The sequence below is a fragment of the Engystomops pustulosus genome, chromosome 2 (genome assembly GCF_040894005.1).
Source record: "Engystomops pustulosus chromosome 2, aEngPut4.maternal, whole genome shotgun sequence".
NCBI classification, from domain to species: Eukaryota; Metazoa; Chordata; class Amphibia; order Anura; family Leptodactylidae; genus Engystomops; species Engystomops pustulosus.
The window spans coordinates 177,329,937-177,344,195 of record NC_092412.1 but is presented as its reverse complement, the minus strand read 5'-3'; the positions used below and the strand labels follow the sequence as shown (position 1 = coordinate 177,344,195).

Genomic DNA, 14,259 nt, shown 5'->3' with positions numbered 1-14,259 from the left:
CCAGCCAGCCCCCAGTAGTATACAGCCAGCCAGCCCCCAGTAGTATATAGCCAGCCAGCCCCCAGTAGTATATAGCCAGCCAGCCCCCAGTAGTATACAGCCAGCAAGGCCCCAGTAGTATACAGCCAGCAAGGCCCCAGTAGTATACAGCCAGCCAGGCCCCAGTAGTATACAGCCAGCCAGGCCCCAGTAGTATACAGCCTGCCAGCACCCAGTAGCATACAGCCTGCCAGCACCCAGTAGCATACAGCCTGCCAGCACGCAGTTTGCCCGGCACATAAAAAAAAATAAACTCTCCTACTCACCCTCCGGCGCTCTGATCCTTGGAGCGGCTCCTCTTCTTTCTTCTATTTGCTGTAAGGGTGAAGACACACATGGCGTTTTTGGGCCGTTTTTGGGCCGTTTTTACTAAGTGCGTTTTCAGATCGTTAAAAACGCATGCGTTAATGCGTTTTTTTTAAAAACGCATGCGTTTTTTGAAAACGCATCCGTTTTTGTCCGTTTCTCCGAAATTGTGCAATGAAAAACGGACAAAAACGCATGCGTTTTCAAAAAACGCATGCGTTTTTAAAAAACGGATGCGTTTTTTAACGCATGCGTTTTTAACGATCTGAAAACGCACTGAGTAAAAATGGCCCAAAAACGGCCCAAAAACGCCATGTGTGTCTTCACCCTAAGGGCGCGTTAACACGTTGCGTTTTGACCTGCGTTTTCATTGCGTTTGAAACGCATATACAACAGCTGAGGAGAGGTGATTTTCCTAATTACATCACTGTTAACGTTTCCGTTTACAAAACGCATCGTAAACGTGATGTTAACGCATGCGTTAACAAAGCGTTAATGCATGCGTTTTGTCTGGTTTTCATTGCGCAATTTCGGAAAACTGCGTTTTTAAAAAACGGATGCGTTTTTTAACGCATGCGTTTTTAACGATCTGAAAACGCACTTAGTAAAAACGGCCCAAAAACGCCATGTGTGTCTACACATGGCGTTTTTGGGCCGTTTTTGGGCCGTTTTTACTAAGTGCGTTTTCAGATCGTTAAAAACACATGCGTTAAAAAATTTCATCACTGTTAACGCATGTGTTAACAAAACGCATCGTAAACGCGATGTTAACGCATGCGTTAACAAAGCGTTAACGCATGTGTTTTGTTAACGCATGCGTTAACATTGCGTTTACAAACGTAAACGGTAATGTAATTAGGCAAATTACCTCACATCAGCTGTTGTATATGCGTTTCGAACGCAATGAAAACGCAACCAAAACGCAACGTGTGAACGCGCCCTAAGGGTGAAGACACACATGGCGTTTTTTGGCCGTTTTTACTAAGTGCGTTTTCAGATCGTTAAAAACACATGCGTTAAAAAACGCATCCGTTTTTTAAAAACACATGCGTTTTTGAAAACGCATGCGGTTTTGTCCGTTTTTCCAAAATTGCGCAATGAAAAACGGACAAAAACGCATGCGTTTTCAAAAAACGCACGCGTTTTTAAAAACCGGATGCGTTTTTTAACGCATGCGTTTTTAACGATCTGAAAACGCACTTAGTAAAAACGGCCCAAAAACGCCATGTGTGTCTTCACCCTAAGGGTGAAGACACACATGGCGTTTTTGGGCCGTTTTTGGGCCGTTTTTACTAAGTGCGTTTTCAGATCGTTAAAAACGCATGCGTTAATGCGTTTTTTTAAAAACGCATGCGTTTTTTGAAAACGCATCCGTTTTTGTCTGTTTCTCCGAAATTGTGCAATGAAAAACGGACAAAAACGCATGCGTTTTCAAAAAACGCATGCGTTTTTAAAAAACGGATGCGTTTTTTAACGCATGCGTTTTTAACGATCTGAAAACGCACTAAGTAAAAACGGCCCAAAAACGGCCCAAAAACGCCATGTGTGTCTTCACCCTAAGGGCGCGTTAACACGTTGCGTTTTGACCTGCGTTTTCATTGCGTTTGAAACGCATATACAACAGCTGAGGAGAGGTGATTTTCCTAATTACATCACTGTTAACGTTTCCGTTTACAAAACGCATCGTAAACGTGATGTTAACGCATGCGTTAACAAAGCGTTAATGCATGCGTTTTGTTAACACATGCGTTTTGTTAACGCATACGTTAACATTGCGTTTACAAACGTAAACGGTAATGTAATTAGGCAAATTACCTCACATCAGCTGTTGTATATGCGTTTCGAACGCAATGAAAACGCAACCAAAACGCAACGTGTGAACGCGCCCTAAGGGTGAAGACACACATGGCGTTTTGGGGCCGTTTTTACTAAGTGCGTTTTCAGATCGTTAATAACGCATGCGTTTTGTCTGGTTTTCATTGCGCAATTTCGGAAAACTGCGTTTTTAAAAAACGGATGCGTTTTTTAACGCATGCGTTTTTAACGATCTGAAAACGCACTTAGTAAAAACGGCCCAAAAACGCCATGTGTGTCTACACATGGCGTTTTTGGGCCGTTTTTACTAAGTGCGTTTTCAGATCATTAAAAACGCATGCGTTAAAAAAACTCATCCGTTTTTTTTAAAACGCATGCATTTTTGTCCATTTTTCCGAAATTGCGCAATGAAAAACGGCCAAAAGCATGCGTTTTCAAATCAGGGGTGATTTGCCTAATTACATCACTGTTAACATGTCTGTTTACAAAACGCATCGTAAATGCGATGTTAACGCATGCGTTAACAACACGTTAACGCACGTGTGTTGTTAACGCATGCGTTAACATTGCGTTTACAAACGTAAATGGTAATGTAATTAGGCAAATCACCTCTCATCAGCTGTTGTGTATGCGTTTCAAACGCAATGAAAACGCGACCAAAACGCAACGTGTGAACGCGCCCTTAGGGTGAAGACACATGTGGCGTTTTTAGGCCGTTTTTGGGCCGTTTTTACTAAGTGCGTTTTCGGATCGTGAAAAACGCATGCGTTTATGTCCGTTTTTAATTGCGCAAATACGGAAAACCGGACAAAAATGCATGCCTTTTTAAAAAACGGATGCGTTTTTTACGATCTGAAAATGCACTTAGTAAAAACGGCCCAAAAACGCCACGTGTGTCTTCACCCTTGCATGTGTTTTTGTCAGTTTTTAATTGAGCAAATTCGGAAAACCGGACAAAAACACATGCATTTTCAAAAACCGCAAGCGTTTTTAAAAAACGCATGCGTTTTTTACGATCTGAAAACACACTTAGCCACCGGGACGGGCCTCGGCTCGATCGCATCAGCGTTTCTATGGAAACGCCTGCCATCGGGAAGGAGCTGCCGGTCTTTTGCGTTAATTTATCGCGAAACACCGGCGGCTCGTTCCTGATCGCAGGCGTTTCCATAGAAACGCCGATGCGATCGGGCCGAGGCCCGCCCCGGTGGGCGCGACTTTGTCTGCGTCTGCGTTTGCAAGCGCAGACAAAGCGCCCTGTGTGGCGCCGGCCTAAGGGTGAAGACACACATGGCGTTTTTGGGCCGTTTTTACTAATTGCGTTTTCAGATCGTTAAAAACGCATGCGTTAAAAAACGCATCCGTTTTTCATTGCGCAATTTCGGAAAAACGGAAAAAAATCGGAAAAACGTTTTTTAACGCATGCGTTTTTAACGATCTGAAAACGCACTTAGTAAAAACTAAGTGCGTTTTCAGATCGTTAAAAACGCATGCGTTAAAAACGCATCCGTTTTTTGAAAACGCATGCGTTTTTGTCCGTTTTTCATTGCGCAATTTCGGAAAAACGGACAAAAACGCATGCGTTTTCAAAAAACGCATGCGTTTTTAAAAAACGGATGCGTTTTTTAACGCATGCGTTTTTAACGATCTGAAAACGCACTTAGTAAAAACGGCCCAAAAACGGCCCAAAAGCGCCATGTGTGTCTTCACCCTAAGGCCGGTGTCACACGCACCGCTTTGTCTGCAGTTATTTCACATGCCATTAAGGTGTTCAAAGAAATCTACCACTTGGTAGATGGCAACAAGACACAATGTTTGCATATGTTTGCTGTAAACGTGCCGAGGAAGGACCTTTTCTTGAGTAGGCATAAAACGATTTGACAAAAAGCTGCTGTAAATATGATGCCAATGAGGCTCGGGTGCTCCTGTACACATCACACCAGGCTCTCCCTAGTAACCTAATTATGCACACCTCCAGCGTGTATAAGATAACACGTCGCCCCTCCCATTCCCCTGACCAGTGACGTCACCGAGCTCTCAGTAACCTTTGTGCAAGAATACAGGTCTCATTTTGATTTCGTTTACAAGTGAGACATCTAGGCTCCTGTTGTAGCCCTACTTCTGTATTGAGGAATGCTTGACAATGCTAAATATAAAGCTTAGGGATATAATGACACGTTAGCCAAGCTGGGAAGGTTCCTCAAAGCTACCTCCTTACAATGTATCACTGTAGTAGAAAATACCAAACAACATATCAATTATTGAGCAAAGACATCTTTGTTTCATAAGCCAAGCAAACATCAGACCACATAAACACTAAGTGACTGCCTTGGAAAGCACCTGCAATCCATGAAAGGAAACGTTAAAAACTGATAAAGGAAAACATATCTCCCGGAAACCAAATACGGTGACTCAATCTGGGTTCACACAATGCAGTTGTACTATGTGAACCTAGACCCCAGGTAGGTCCATTCTGGACATAAACCATGCAAGTCAGCCGCTGGTGTACTGTACCAGCATAGTGGATAACATGTTACCTAATCTAACCGTACAGATGTTGAAAGCAGAAAAGACTAGCAAAGGATTATTTGCATGTGTAAAAATGAGGAATATTAAAATGTAACCTTTATTAGAAATAGATAAAAAGAAAGGGCAATTGTATGTATATTAGCACGGGTCATAGTTTTGCAATAGGTCGGTTGCGTGTATAAAGGGTCAAAACAGCTTCACAGAGGTGTCAATAAGTGCTGGTCCATAACATTGTATTGTATGGCCACCAATTAGCAAATTTTGTCCCCCCAAGACACACAGCCGCATCACTAGTTAACTCAGGGATTACAGGACTAAACTAACTGGCGTGCCCGCTGATGTGGGGATTTAAAGCCCTTATGAAATTTCTCAAAATTCTACCAACAAACCGCAACTGGAGCAAGATACGCCATAAAACAATTTATTAACTGTCATAAGGGGTGGTATAGCTGGCAACCTGCATTTGCAGGATTCAATACGTGATTAAAACCATACAGGAGTTTAGGAGATAAATTTTGCATCATATTGGGGATATCACTCGTAATGATGACACCTCCCTGTCCAAACACATGTTTAAACAACATGGTGGGAAGCCCAAATGTATCTCCTTTCAGGGGATTATGAAAGTGGACCCGCCCCCCAAGAGGGGAGGTAACTGGGACTGCCTAATTTTACCGAAAGAGACCCACTGAATATATAAACTGAACACTATTAACCCATATGGCCTAAATGAACACAAAACCTTTTGAATACTTCTTATAAACGGGAAATGAGATCTTTGGAGATATGTGAATTCTGATGGAAGTGAACACAATGGGGCTTATTTACTAAGGGCGCTGTCCCACGTTGCGTTTGCAGACGCAGACCAAACCACGCCCACTAGGGCGGTCCGCGGTCCGATCGCATTGGCGATTTCCATAGAAACATAGAGAAACGCCGATGCGATTGGACCGCCCCGGTGGGCGCGGTTTGGTCTGCGTCTGCGTTTGCAAACGCAACGTGTGACAGCGCCCTAAGGGTCGCACTGCTCACTTTTGTCTGATTGTTCCCCATTTTCGGGATTTGACAGGTATTTAATAGGGATTTGCTCTGGGATTGTGCAGCACGTGATTAGATTGTGGCGCAGCTGCACTGCCTTTCATGCGACAGAAACGGGGGCAGAGCGACGGAAAATCCGACTGAGTCGGACTGAGCGTGACTCAAGACCAAGACGAAGCACTTACATGCACCAGGAAGAAGAAGGTGAACTCCGTTGGACCTGAGCAGGGAAGCGACACATATCGAGCGCACGATCTTAGTGAATCTCGGCACAGTGCATTATCGTCGGACAATGCACTTTTGGGGAACTCGCTGGATAGGGTAAGTAAATGTGCCCCAATACTTTTGTCTGTCTTTTTTAAACGTGGGATGTGATACATGGAGATATGCGGATCCATATACATTAGATCATACCCCACGTCTATGATTGTGGATACATGTGATCTGTGTACTGTATGGCATATTCCACATCCATGATACGATCTATATTGGTTATTTATTCCAAATATTGTCAGTGGAATTATTATTTATCTAAGCATCATATGGGATAAGACCCTTTAATTTGACATGCCTGGTGTTGATGTATATGTATAAGGGCGTATGAGACTAACAATAAATATATTTTGACTAATTTGGTAAGCCTCAGGTTAATATTGAATTGGAGACCTTATGCATAAGGGACATGCAAGTTTTATTCTCTCATAGGAGAAAAACTCCTCCACTGTAATAGATGATCTCCTTGGGGTCATTCTCGACCCTCTGTCATTCAAATCCCTTATACTGTACTGGATATAGCTACCAAAAATTTGCCCCAATTAGTTCCTGATAACAGTTGCGAGAATACAGCAGTGGGCTGTACATTTAACTGAGCTGAAGTCAACACTAACTGGTCCATCGATTGGCTTGGTACATTGAGTATAATATGCCCCTACAGAGTTAACCTGGAGGTGGTGCCTCTCCTCTGGCTCCCGATCAGCTGACCGATCAGCTGAGGAGTTGATTGGCGGCACCAAGGAAATAATGTTGTGTTTCAAAAGACCGCCTCCAGCCCCAGATAAGATGACTGATCAGCTGATCCATTGACTGTCCTCATTGAGGAGTGGGCGAGGCATAAAGGCTTTAAATCCCACTGCAGTGGCGGGCGCCATGACCATACTAGTGCTGGAGGCTATGCTGCATGCCAGTTAGTTTAGTCCCTGAGTTAGCTAGTGAGGAGGCTGTGTGTCTTGCTAATTGGTGGCCATACAATGTTATGGGCTAGCACTTATTGACACCTCTGATGAGCTGGATGAATATGAGTTGTTAGTGTGTGACCAGCAGAAACACATCAGGTGTAAACAGGGAGCTATTCCTGACAGGTTTCTCGGGATAAAAGTGCTGAGGTACGTTGGAGACATCAATATACAGGATAGCATCAGATGTTGAATATAGGAAACCTTAATATATCCCTTTCCCTGGAACTTAAACAGGTCCAGGAGGTAGGGTGTTATTCCGGGATCGCCCATCCAGCCCATTTAGTGAGCAGGGCCACAGCGTTCATTGGAGTAGTAGTGCATATTGAAGTACCCATATAAAATTCAACACCTGGGTAATTACATGCTATAGCTGTTTTGACTCTAAAGGTAACATTTTACTATCTCTCATTTGTACAGAAGTGAATTTGATTGAAGTAATAGGGGAAGATTCACAATAAGCAGTATTTCATTCTTTATGATCTACTTGAAAATAAGCCCTAACATGATTTTTCAGTCTATTTAGTTTAGTGTTGAAAAACATAAATCCCTACTTCAAAAATATCCCCTACTTACAGGGGTTCACACTATAGTTCTGGTCTCTTTTTAAAGAAGAGAATAAAATAATCACTCACACGTGAATTGTGTTTCACACAAATATTGTATGCCACAATAATGGAGATATGCACAGATTTTCATATACAGCTTCCACTCCCGGCTGTAACTTTAACTATGGATATCTACTAGATACCTAGAAACATACTCTCGCTGTGATATTAACCCCTTAAGGACGCAGCCATTTTGCAGGTTAAGGCTCAGCCCGATTTTTTGGATTCTGACCTGCGTCGCTTTATATGGTTATAACTTTTGAACACTGTTACCAGAGGTCGCGATAACGCCTCTACACGCGTCATAGACGCGTTTAGAGGCTGATTTACTCCCCCAAAAAATCACCAAGCGTATTAATACGCTTGGTGATTTTCCTGTGAGCTGCCGCTTCCAAGCGGTGACGCTGCCGGCTGCGATCCTGCAAGATATTCTCTGCAGGATCGCAGCGCTGAGTGGCTGGAGGCAGGACAGGGAGGGACTTCCAGCTCACCGTCCGTGCCTCTCCCGCGGGGAGCCGAGCGAGTGGTGGGGGCGGAGCCGAGCGAGTGGTGGGGGCGGAGCCGAGCGAGTGGTGGGGGCGGAGCCGAGCGAGTGGTGGGGGCGGAGCCGAGCGAGTGGTGAGAGATGGAGGAGCCAAGCGAGGGGTAGAGGAGGGTTTTCTGTTGCCGGGGCTGTGCTCCTGATCTGTGTGCGATCGTGCACACAGCCAGTAACAGGATCGTGCTGTCTATGTGACAGCCCGATCGTGTAATGTGACAGGGGACTGATAATAATCGGTCCCCTGTCACAGCAGCCCCTGTATACAGTGAGAGGCTGCAGGGAAGGTGCTATGCATCCTCTCTGCATGTCTCTGTATACAGATCACTGATGACAGTGATCCAATGGGCTCTTACCATTAGATCACTGTTATCTGTCATCTATATAAAAGAAAAGCAGGGAACACATATATTATGTGTTCCTCCCTAAATGTGCCCCTGTATAAAAAAAAAAAAAAAAAAAAAAAAGGGTTATGTTCCCAAACCGCAGAAACCTAATTAAATAAAATTTCAGCAGCATCAGCCCCGGACTGGTCTGGGGGCCGCCGTCAGCCATAGTCCGCTGGGTAGACATACACAAACGTGTGCCCGCCAGGCAGGCGTACGTTCTGCACCATGGAGAGGAGGAGGAGGTGACCCCGACCCTCTCCATTGAAATGCATTGGGTACTGGCCGTAACACGGGGAAAGACATGTCATTTTCCCGTGTACTGAGCGGTATCACTCTGTGTGGCCATCTATTGGGGACATATGTACAGCCACAAGCTTGTGGTTTTACATACGCCCCCATACGGTAGTGTGAATGTAGCCTGAGGGCGCTGTACCACGTTGCGTTTGCAAACACAGACAAAACCGCGCCCACCGGGGCGGTCAGCGGTCCGATAGCATCGGCGTTTCTATGGAAACGCCTGCGATCGGGAACGAGCCGCCGGTGTATTGCATTAATTTAACGCAAAACACAGGCGGCTCGTACCCGATCGCAGACGTTTCCACAGAAACGTCGATGCGATCGGACCGCGGACCGCCCCGGTGGGCACGGTTTTGTCTGCGTTTGCAAACGCAACGTGGGACAGCGCCCTAAGGGTGAGGTTATTACATACGTTTTCAAACGCATCACAACAGCTGAGAAGAGATTTGCCTAATTATATTGCTGTCCACATTGCGTTGATGCATGTGTTTTGTTAACACAATATTGACAGCAATGTAATTATGCAAATCTCTTCTCAGCTGTTCTTGTTTGAAAACGCCATGTGTGAACACACCATAAAAATGTTGTGCACCACTCGTTTAATACATACCTGCTATTTGAAGGAGCATTCACACGATGCGTTGCGTTTTTTGACGCATTCCAAAGGCTTCAACCTTGATCACATGTTAAAGTAACATTGCGTTTCCATTGCATTTGTGTTACTCCACGCAGTGTTACTTCAACATGTGAAGCCTTTGGATGCGTCAAAAACGCATAAAAAACGTGTGCATGCTCCCTAAAGGGGTTTTCCCACAAATTCAAATTAGACCCTATCCCGTGGATAGGGTCTAACTTGAATTTGTGGGAAAACCCTTTTAAGCACAGAAAACAGGAGCTGTAACTTTTTCCTTGTATTAATAGATGTCTCTTAACACTATATATACGCCTGGGAGTTATACATTTATTAGTGAAAATTTCGTACTCCTCCTGGGTTAAAAATACTCCTCAAAAATTGTGAGAGGAGTATTATTACCCTTCTGGAAAAATGTTAGTGCGACCTCTGACTGTTACTTATCAAAACGATTCTGAGATTGTTTTTTCCCCACATGTTGTACTTCATTTTAGTGGTAAATTTTGGCTGATAAGTTTTGCGTTTATTTACAAAAAAAAAGAAAATATGATACATTTTTTGAAAAATTTGCCATTTTCGAAATTCAAAATCATTGCGTTTCCAGGCAGATAGATTTACCACCTAAATAAGTTGCTGAATAACATTACCCATTTGTCTACTTTACATTTTCATAATTTCTGAAATGTTTGGATAATTTATTTTGATGTCACGCGGCTTACAAAAAGAATATCGCTTTTCCGGATTTTCAGAATTGACTATTTTGGGGATAAATACAGTTTGGAATGAAATTTTACATATTTAGCATCAAAACCCCCTATATAACCAACCCATTTTCAAATCTGCACCCCTCAAGCTATCAGAAACAGCATTTACGAAGATTGTTAACCCCTTGAGATCTTCATAGTAATTGAATAAAAATGGAGGTGAAATTTAGAATGGTCATATTGTTCCCTTATACGTTCATTTAGCCCTAAAATTTACACATTTCCAAAATATAAAAAGAGAAAACCCACCATACAATTTGTTCTGCAATTTCTCCTGAGTACAAAGACCCCCCCACATGTGGCCGTTACTTGTTTTATGGGCGCACAGCGAGACGCAGAAGGGAAGGAGAGCCCTGCAGCTGTCAGGATTTTAGTTTCCTCATTGGCCCCTTTTGAAGGCTATAAAATTTTCGCTTTTGCGTTATTGGGGCCATGTGATGCCATTTTTTTTGCGCGATGAGATGCTTTTTCCATTGTTACCATTTTGGGGTTGGTATCACCTATTGTTGAAAATTTAGGAACTTTTTTTGAGGGCAGGAGTAGAAAAGCATCAATTCTGTACTGGATTTTTTACTCTTTTTTTTTTTGGTGTTCACCGTATAGCCTAATAATCATGTTATTTTTATTCTATGGGTCGATACGATTACGGGGATACCAGACTTGAATATATTTTCTTACGTTTTACTAAATTTGTCAAACAAAACCCTAATGTGGGGAAAAATCTATCATTTATGTATTGCCGTCTTCCAAGTGGCATAACATTGTTACTTTTTTGGCTACGGAGCTGGTTGATGGCTTATTTTTTGCGGGACATGTTGTACATTGCACCAGTATCATGTCGGAGTACACATGGTTTTTTGATCGCATTTTATAGCATTTTTTGTGGGATTGAATAGCTAAAAATCATAATTTTTGGAAGGTTTATAGCAGTTTTTTTTTACGGCGTTTATCGTGGGGGTTCAATAAAGATTTACTTTTATTCTACGGGTTGTTACGGACGCGGTGATACTATATATGTGGGGTTTGTGTTATGATTTAGACTTTTTTTTTGAGTTATATGTCTCTTTATATGTTTTGGGGGTTTTGGGCATTTTTAGTGATTTATGACTTTATTTTTTTATTGAATAACATTTTTTTTTTTACTTTTTCACTTTTATACCATGGGACATGAAGAAGCAATCTTCTGATTGCTTCTTCATGATAATATTCTGCAATACTGATGTATTGCAGAGTATTATCAGTGTCAGCCTATGCACTTGCATAGGCTGGCACTGTGCCAGTAAGATGACGTCACAGACGCCATCTTACTGGCAATTCTTGCAAGTAACTCTGGGGTCCAGATCGGACCCCAGAGTTACTATAGCGACGATCGGCGCCCCCCGAAAACGGTTCGGGGGGGCCGATCGTGGGGGAAAGACCCCCCAGAGGCATGTTAGATGCCGCGGTCGCGCTGACCGCGGCATTTAACGGGTTAAGCACCCGCGATCGGAGACAACTCCGATCGCGGGTGTTACACTGGGGTGCCGGCTATTAGTTACAGCCGGCACCCCGTGTTTCCCGATGCCGGTTCGGCTCAGATCTTGAGCTGAACCGGCATGGGCTCAGCGTCCGATATATCGGACGCTGAGCGCTAAGTCATTGAGCTCAGCGTCCGATATATCGGACGCTGAGCGTTAAGGGGTTAAAGGGGAGAATCTCCTCCTTAAAATAACACAAAATTAATTGTGTTTTTAGATGCCATAGGGTTTTTTTTACGCACGTTTAAATCTGGACATGCTCTACTTTTGCAAGTTACGCACGTGAAAAACGCACCATACAAGTCTATGGAGATGCATCAAAAACGCATCGCACTCTGAGACACTTGCAAGTGCAATGCGGTTTTCACGTTTTCACAGTTTTTCACTGACCAAACCCTGATTGCACCGTGATCAAACTCTGATGTGATCTGCAACGCAAGTGTGGAAGGCGCCTTAGGCTGGTGCCACACCTGCCATTTTGTCTGCGTTTGCAAACCCAAACAAAGCGGCACGTGTGGCACCAGCCTAAGAGTGCTGTCACACGGTGCATTCTTGAGCCGTTTTTAAACGGACTGAAAAAGAATGCTTTATTGTACGTTTACCATGCGTTTGGCTGTGTTTCACATCTGCCTAACCCTTCTAGAAATTAAGATAAACGAGTTCAAACCAGCCAAATGCATGGTATAGTACAGAAACGTATGAGTTTTATGTACATTTAAAAACGGTCCAAGAAGGCACTGTGTGACAGCGCCCTTTATTGTTTGCTTAATGTAGTATTTGGTGGTTGGGGTGGTATTTATTGCTGTACTGTGACATTTATAATTTCTGTGGTGGCATTTTGTGCTGTATTGTGGTTGTTAGTGCAACTGGGGTACTGGTTACTAATGCGCCATCATGATGCAGAACTGTATGCAAATGAGCCTGAGGGACTACAGACTCCCTGTTAATGGACCATGGAGCCCCTCAGGCTCATTTGCACATAGTCTTTCATGAGCAGTTTGACAATATGTCTCTTGGACCAATAAATGTTGCTCAACCTGGCCCAAATCCTTAGATCAGGAACAGAACAGACATTTCAAGTAAATGTTTAATTTTTTTCTAATTTATTATATGTTTAAATCACTGCTAGCCCACACACAAGGAATATGTGTGAAAGCAGTGTGTAAACTTATTTCTACATAGCAAATGACAGAAGAGTGAAGAAAGCAGGCCATACCTTTTTGAGGCTGAGTATATTTGATGGTGAGCTGTCGAGAATACTAGTTCTCTTCATCAGACATGATGTTATGCATGAAATAGAAAATTTACAGCATTTTATACACACTAGGCAGTGATCAGCAAAGGATATTAAAAAACAACAACTTTAAAACAACAGATAACACAGGGACTTTTCATTTACGACAGGACGGCAATAAACACACTAAAAACCTGTAAGGCATGACAAGAGAGCCCTGCTTGTGGCCTCCAGGTCAGAGATAGGAGGTCATGAAGCTGGCATGGATGTTAAGACCACTTTGTAAGGTGTCCCTGTATTTATCAATCTGTTGTTTTAAAGTTTTTTTTAATATCCTTTGATGATCACTGTTTAGTGTGTATAAAATGCTGTGAATTTTCTATTTCATGCATAACATCATGTCTGATGAAGAGAACTAGTATTCTCGACAGCTCACCATCAAATATACTCAGTTAGCCTCAAAAAGGTATCGCCTGATTTCTTCACTCTTCTTCAGCTCCCCATGACTAACACGGTACAAATCTACATTACTAGCAAATGACAGAGCACATAAGCCAACGTGCCCTGCAGCAGTTACAATAACGCTGTGCCATGGAGGGCACACTGACACAGTCTTACATAACGCATGTGAACATGTCCCTTCCATAGAGAAGAGCAGGATTCCTGTGATATGGGGACACCATGTACCGGCCTCATGACCACTAATGGCTGCCATATAACCGGCTGTCATTTAAAACATAAAGAATTGTCATTTTCATTTTAAACTAATCACCACACAGCAAAGAGGGGGTACGGGAACAGACACCCCGACTCCCTATGACCCGGAGCACAAGTGACTATGACGCACACCCTCGTCAGCTCCAGTGGGTGGGGCGAGTGAATAAGTGACGTCATTACCTTCTTCGGGGTCTTGCTGACCGCAGCCATGAAGGAGAATTTGTTGGAGGCCTCAGCTTCGTCCGCTGCAATCGCGTCTGGTGTGGACATGTTGGTGAAGGATCCGCGCCCTCTATGTAACTATAGCAGATGAAGTGTCTTACTACCGGGATAAGTGACAGGAGCACCGGGAGGAGCGGACGTCACTGCTGCGTATGACATCACTGCGTCAGGCACTGGCAAGTGCATCTGTGCGTGTAGTATGGGCAACGCACTGCTGGAAGGTTCCGCTAGAGGGCGCATGATAGGCGAGGCTGACAGGATGTGAGCGGCTGTCCGTTTCTTGTACTGTCGGCCACATCGCACTGAAGGGAAGTGATAATAAACTGTGTATTTACTATATGTGCTACCAGACAAAGGACTGCTATGGAGTTGGTGCCCCTTTTTGA

The 14,259-nt window shown here is 43.6% G+C and overlaps 1 protein-coding gene across 5 annotated transcripts in view; it reads right to left on the bottom strand.

Annotated features, from left to right (window-relative positions):
* AHCYL1 (adenosylhomocysteinase like 1) overlaps positions 1-14,053 on the bottom strand; it is a 51,564-nt gene extending 37,511 nt beyond the window's left edge. For 3 of the 5 annotated variants that reach the window (XM_072137399.1, XM_072137400.1, XM_072137402.1), the window contains exon 1: positions 13,832-14,052. In XM_072137399.1, coding sequence (XP_071993500.1) covers positions 13,832-13,921 — 90 coding nt within the window. In that variant the 5' untranslated portion in view covers positions 13,922-14,052. Of the gene's footprint in view, positions 1-13,831 lie in introns of all 5 variants that reach the window. The other 2 variants (XM_072137403.1, XM_072137401.1) reach the window with 1 other exon arrangement.
* Positions 14,054-14,259: the final 206 nt, after the last annotated feature.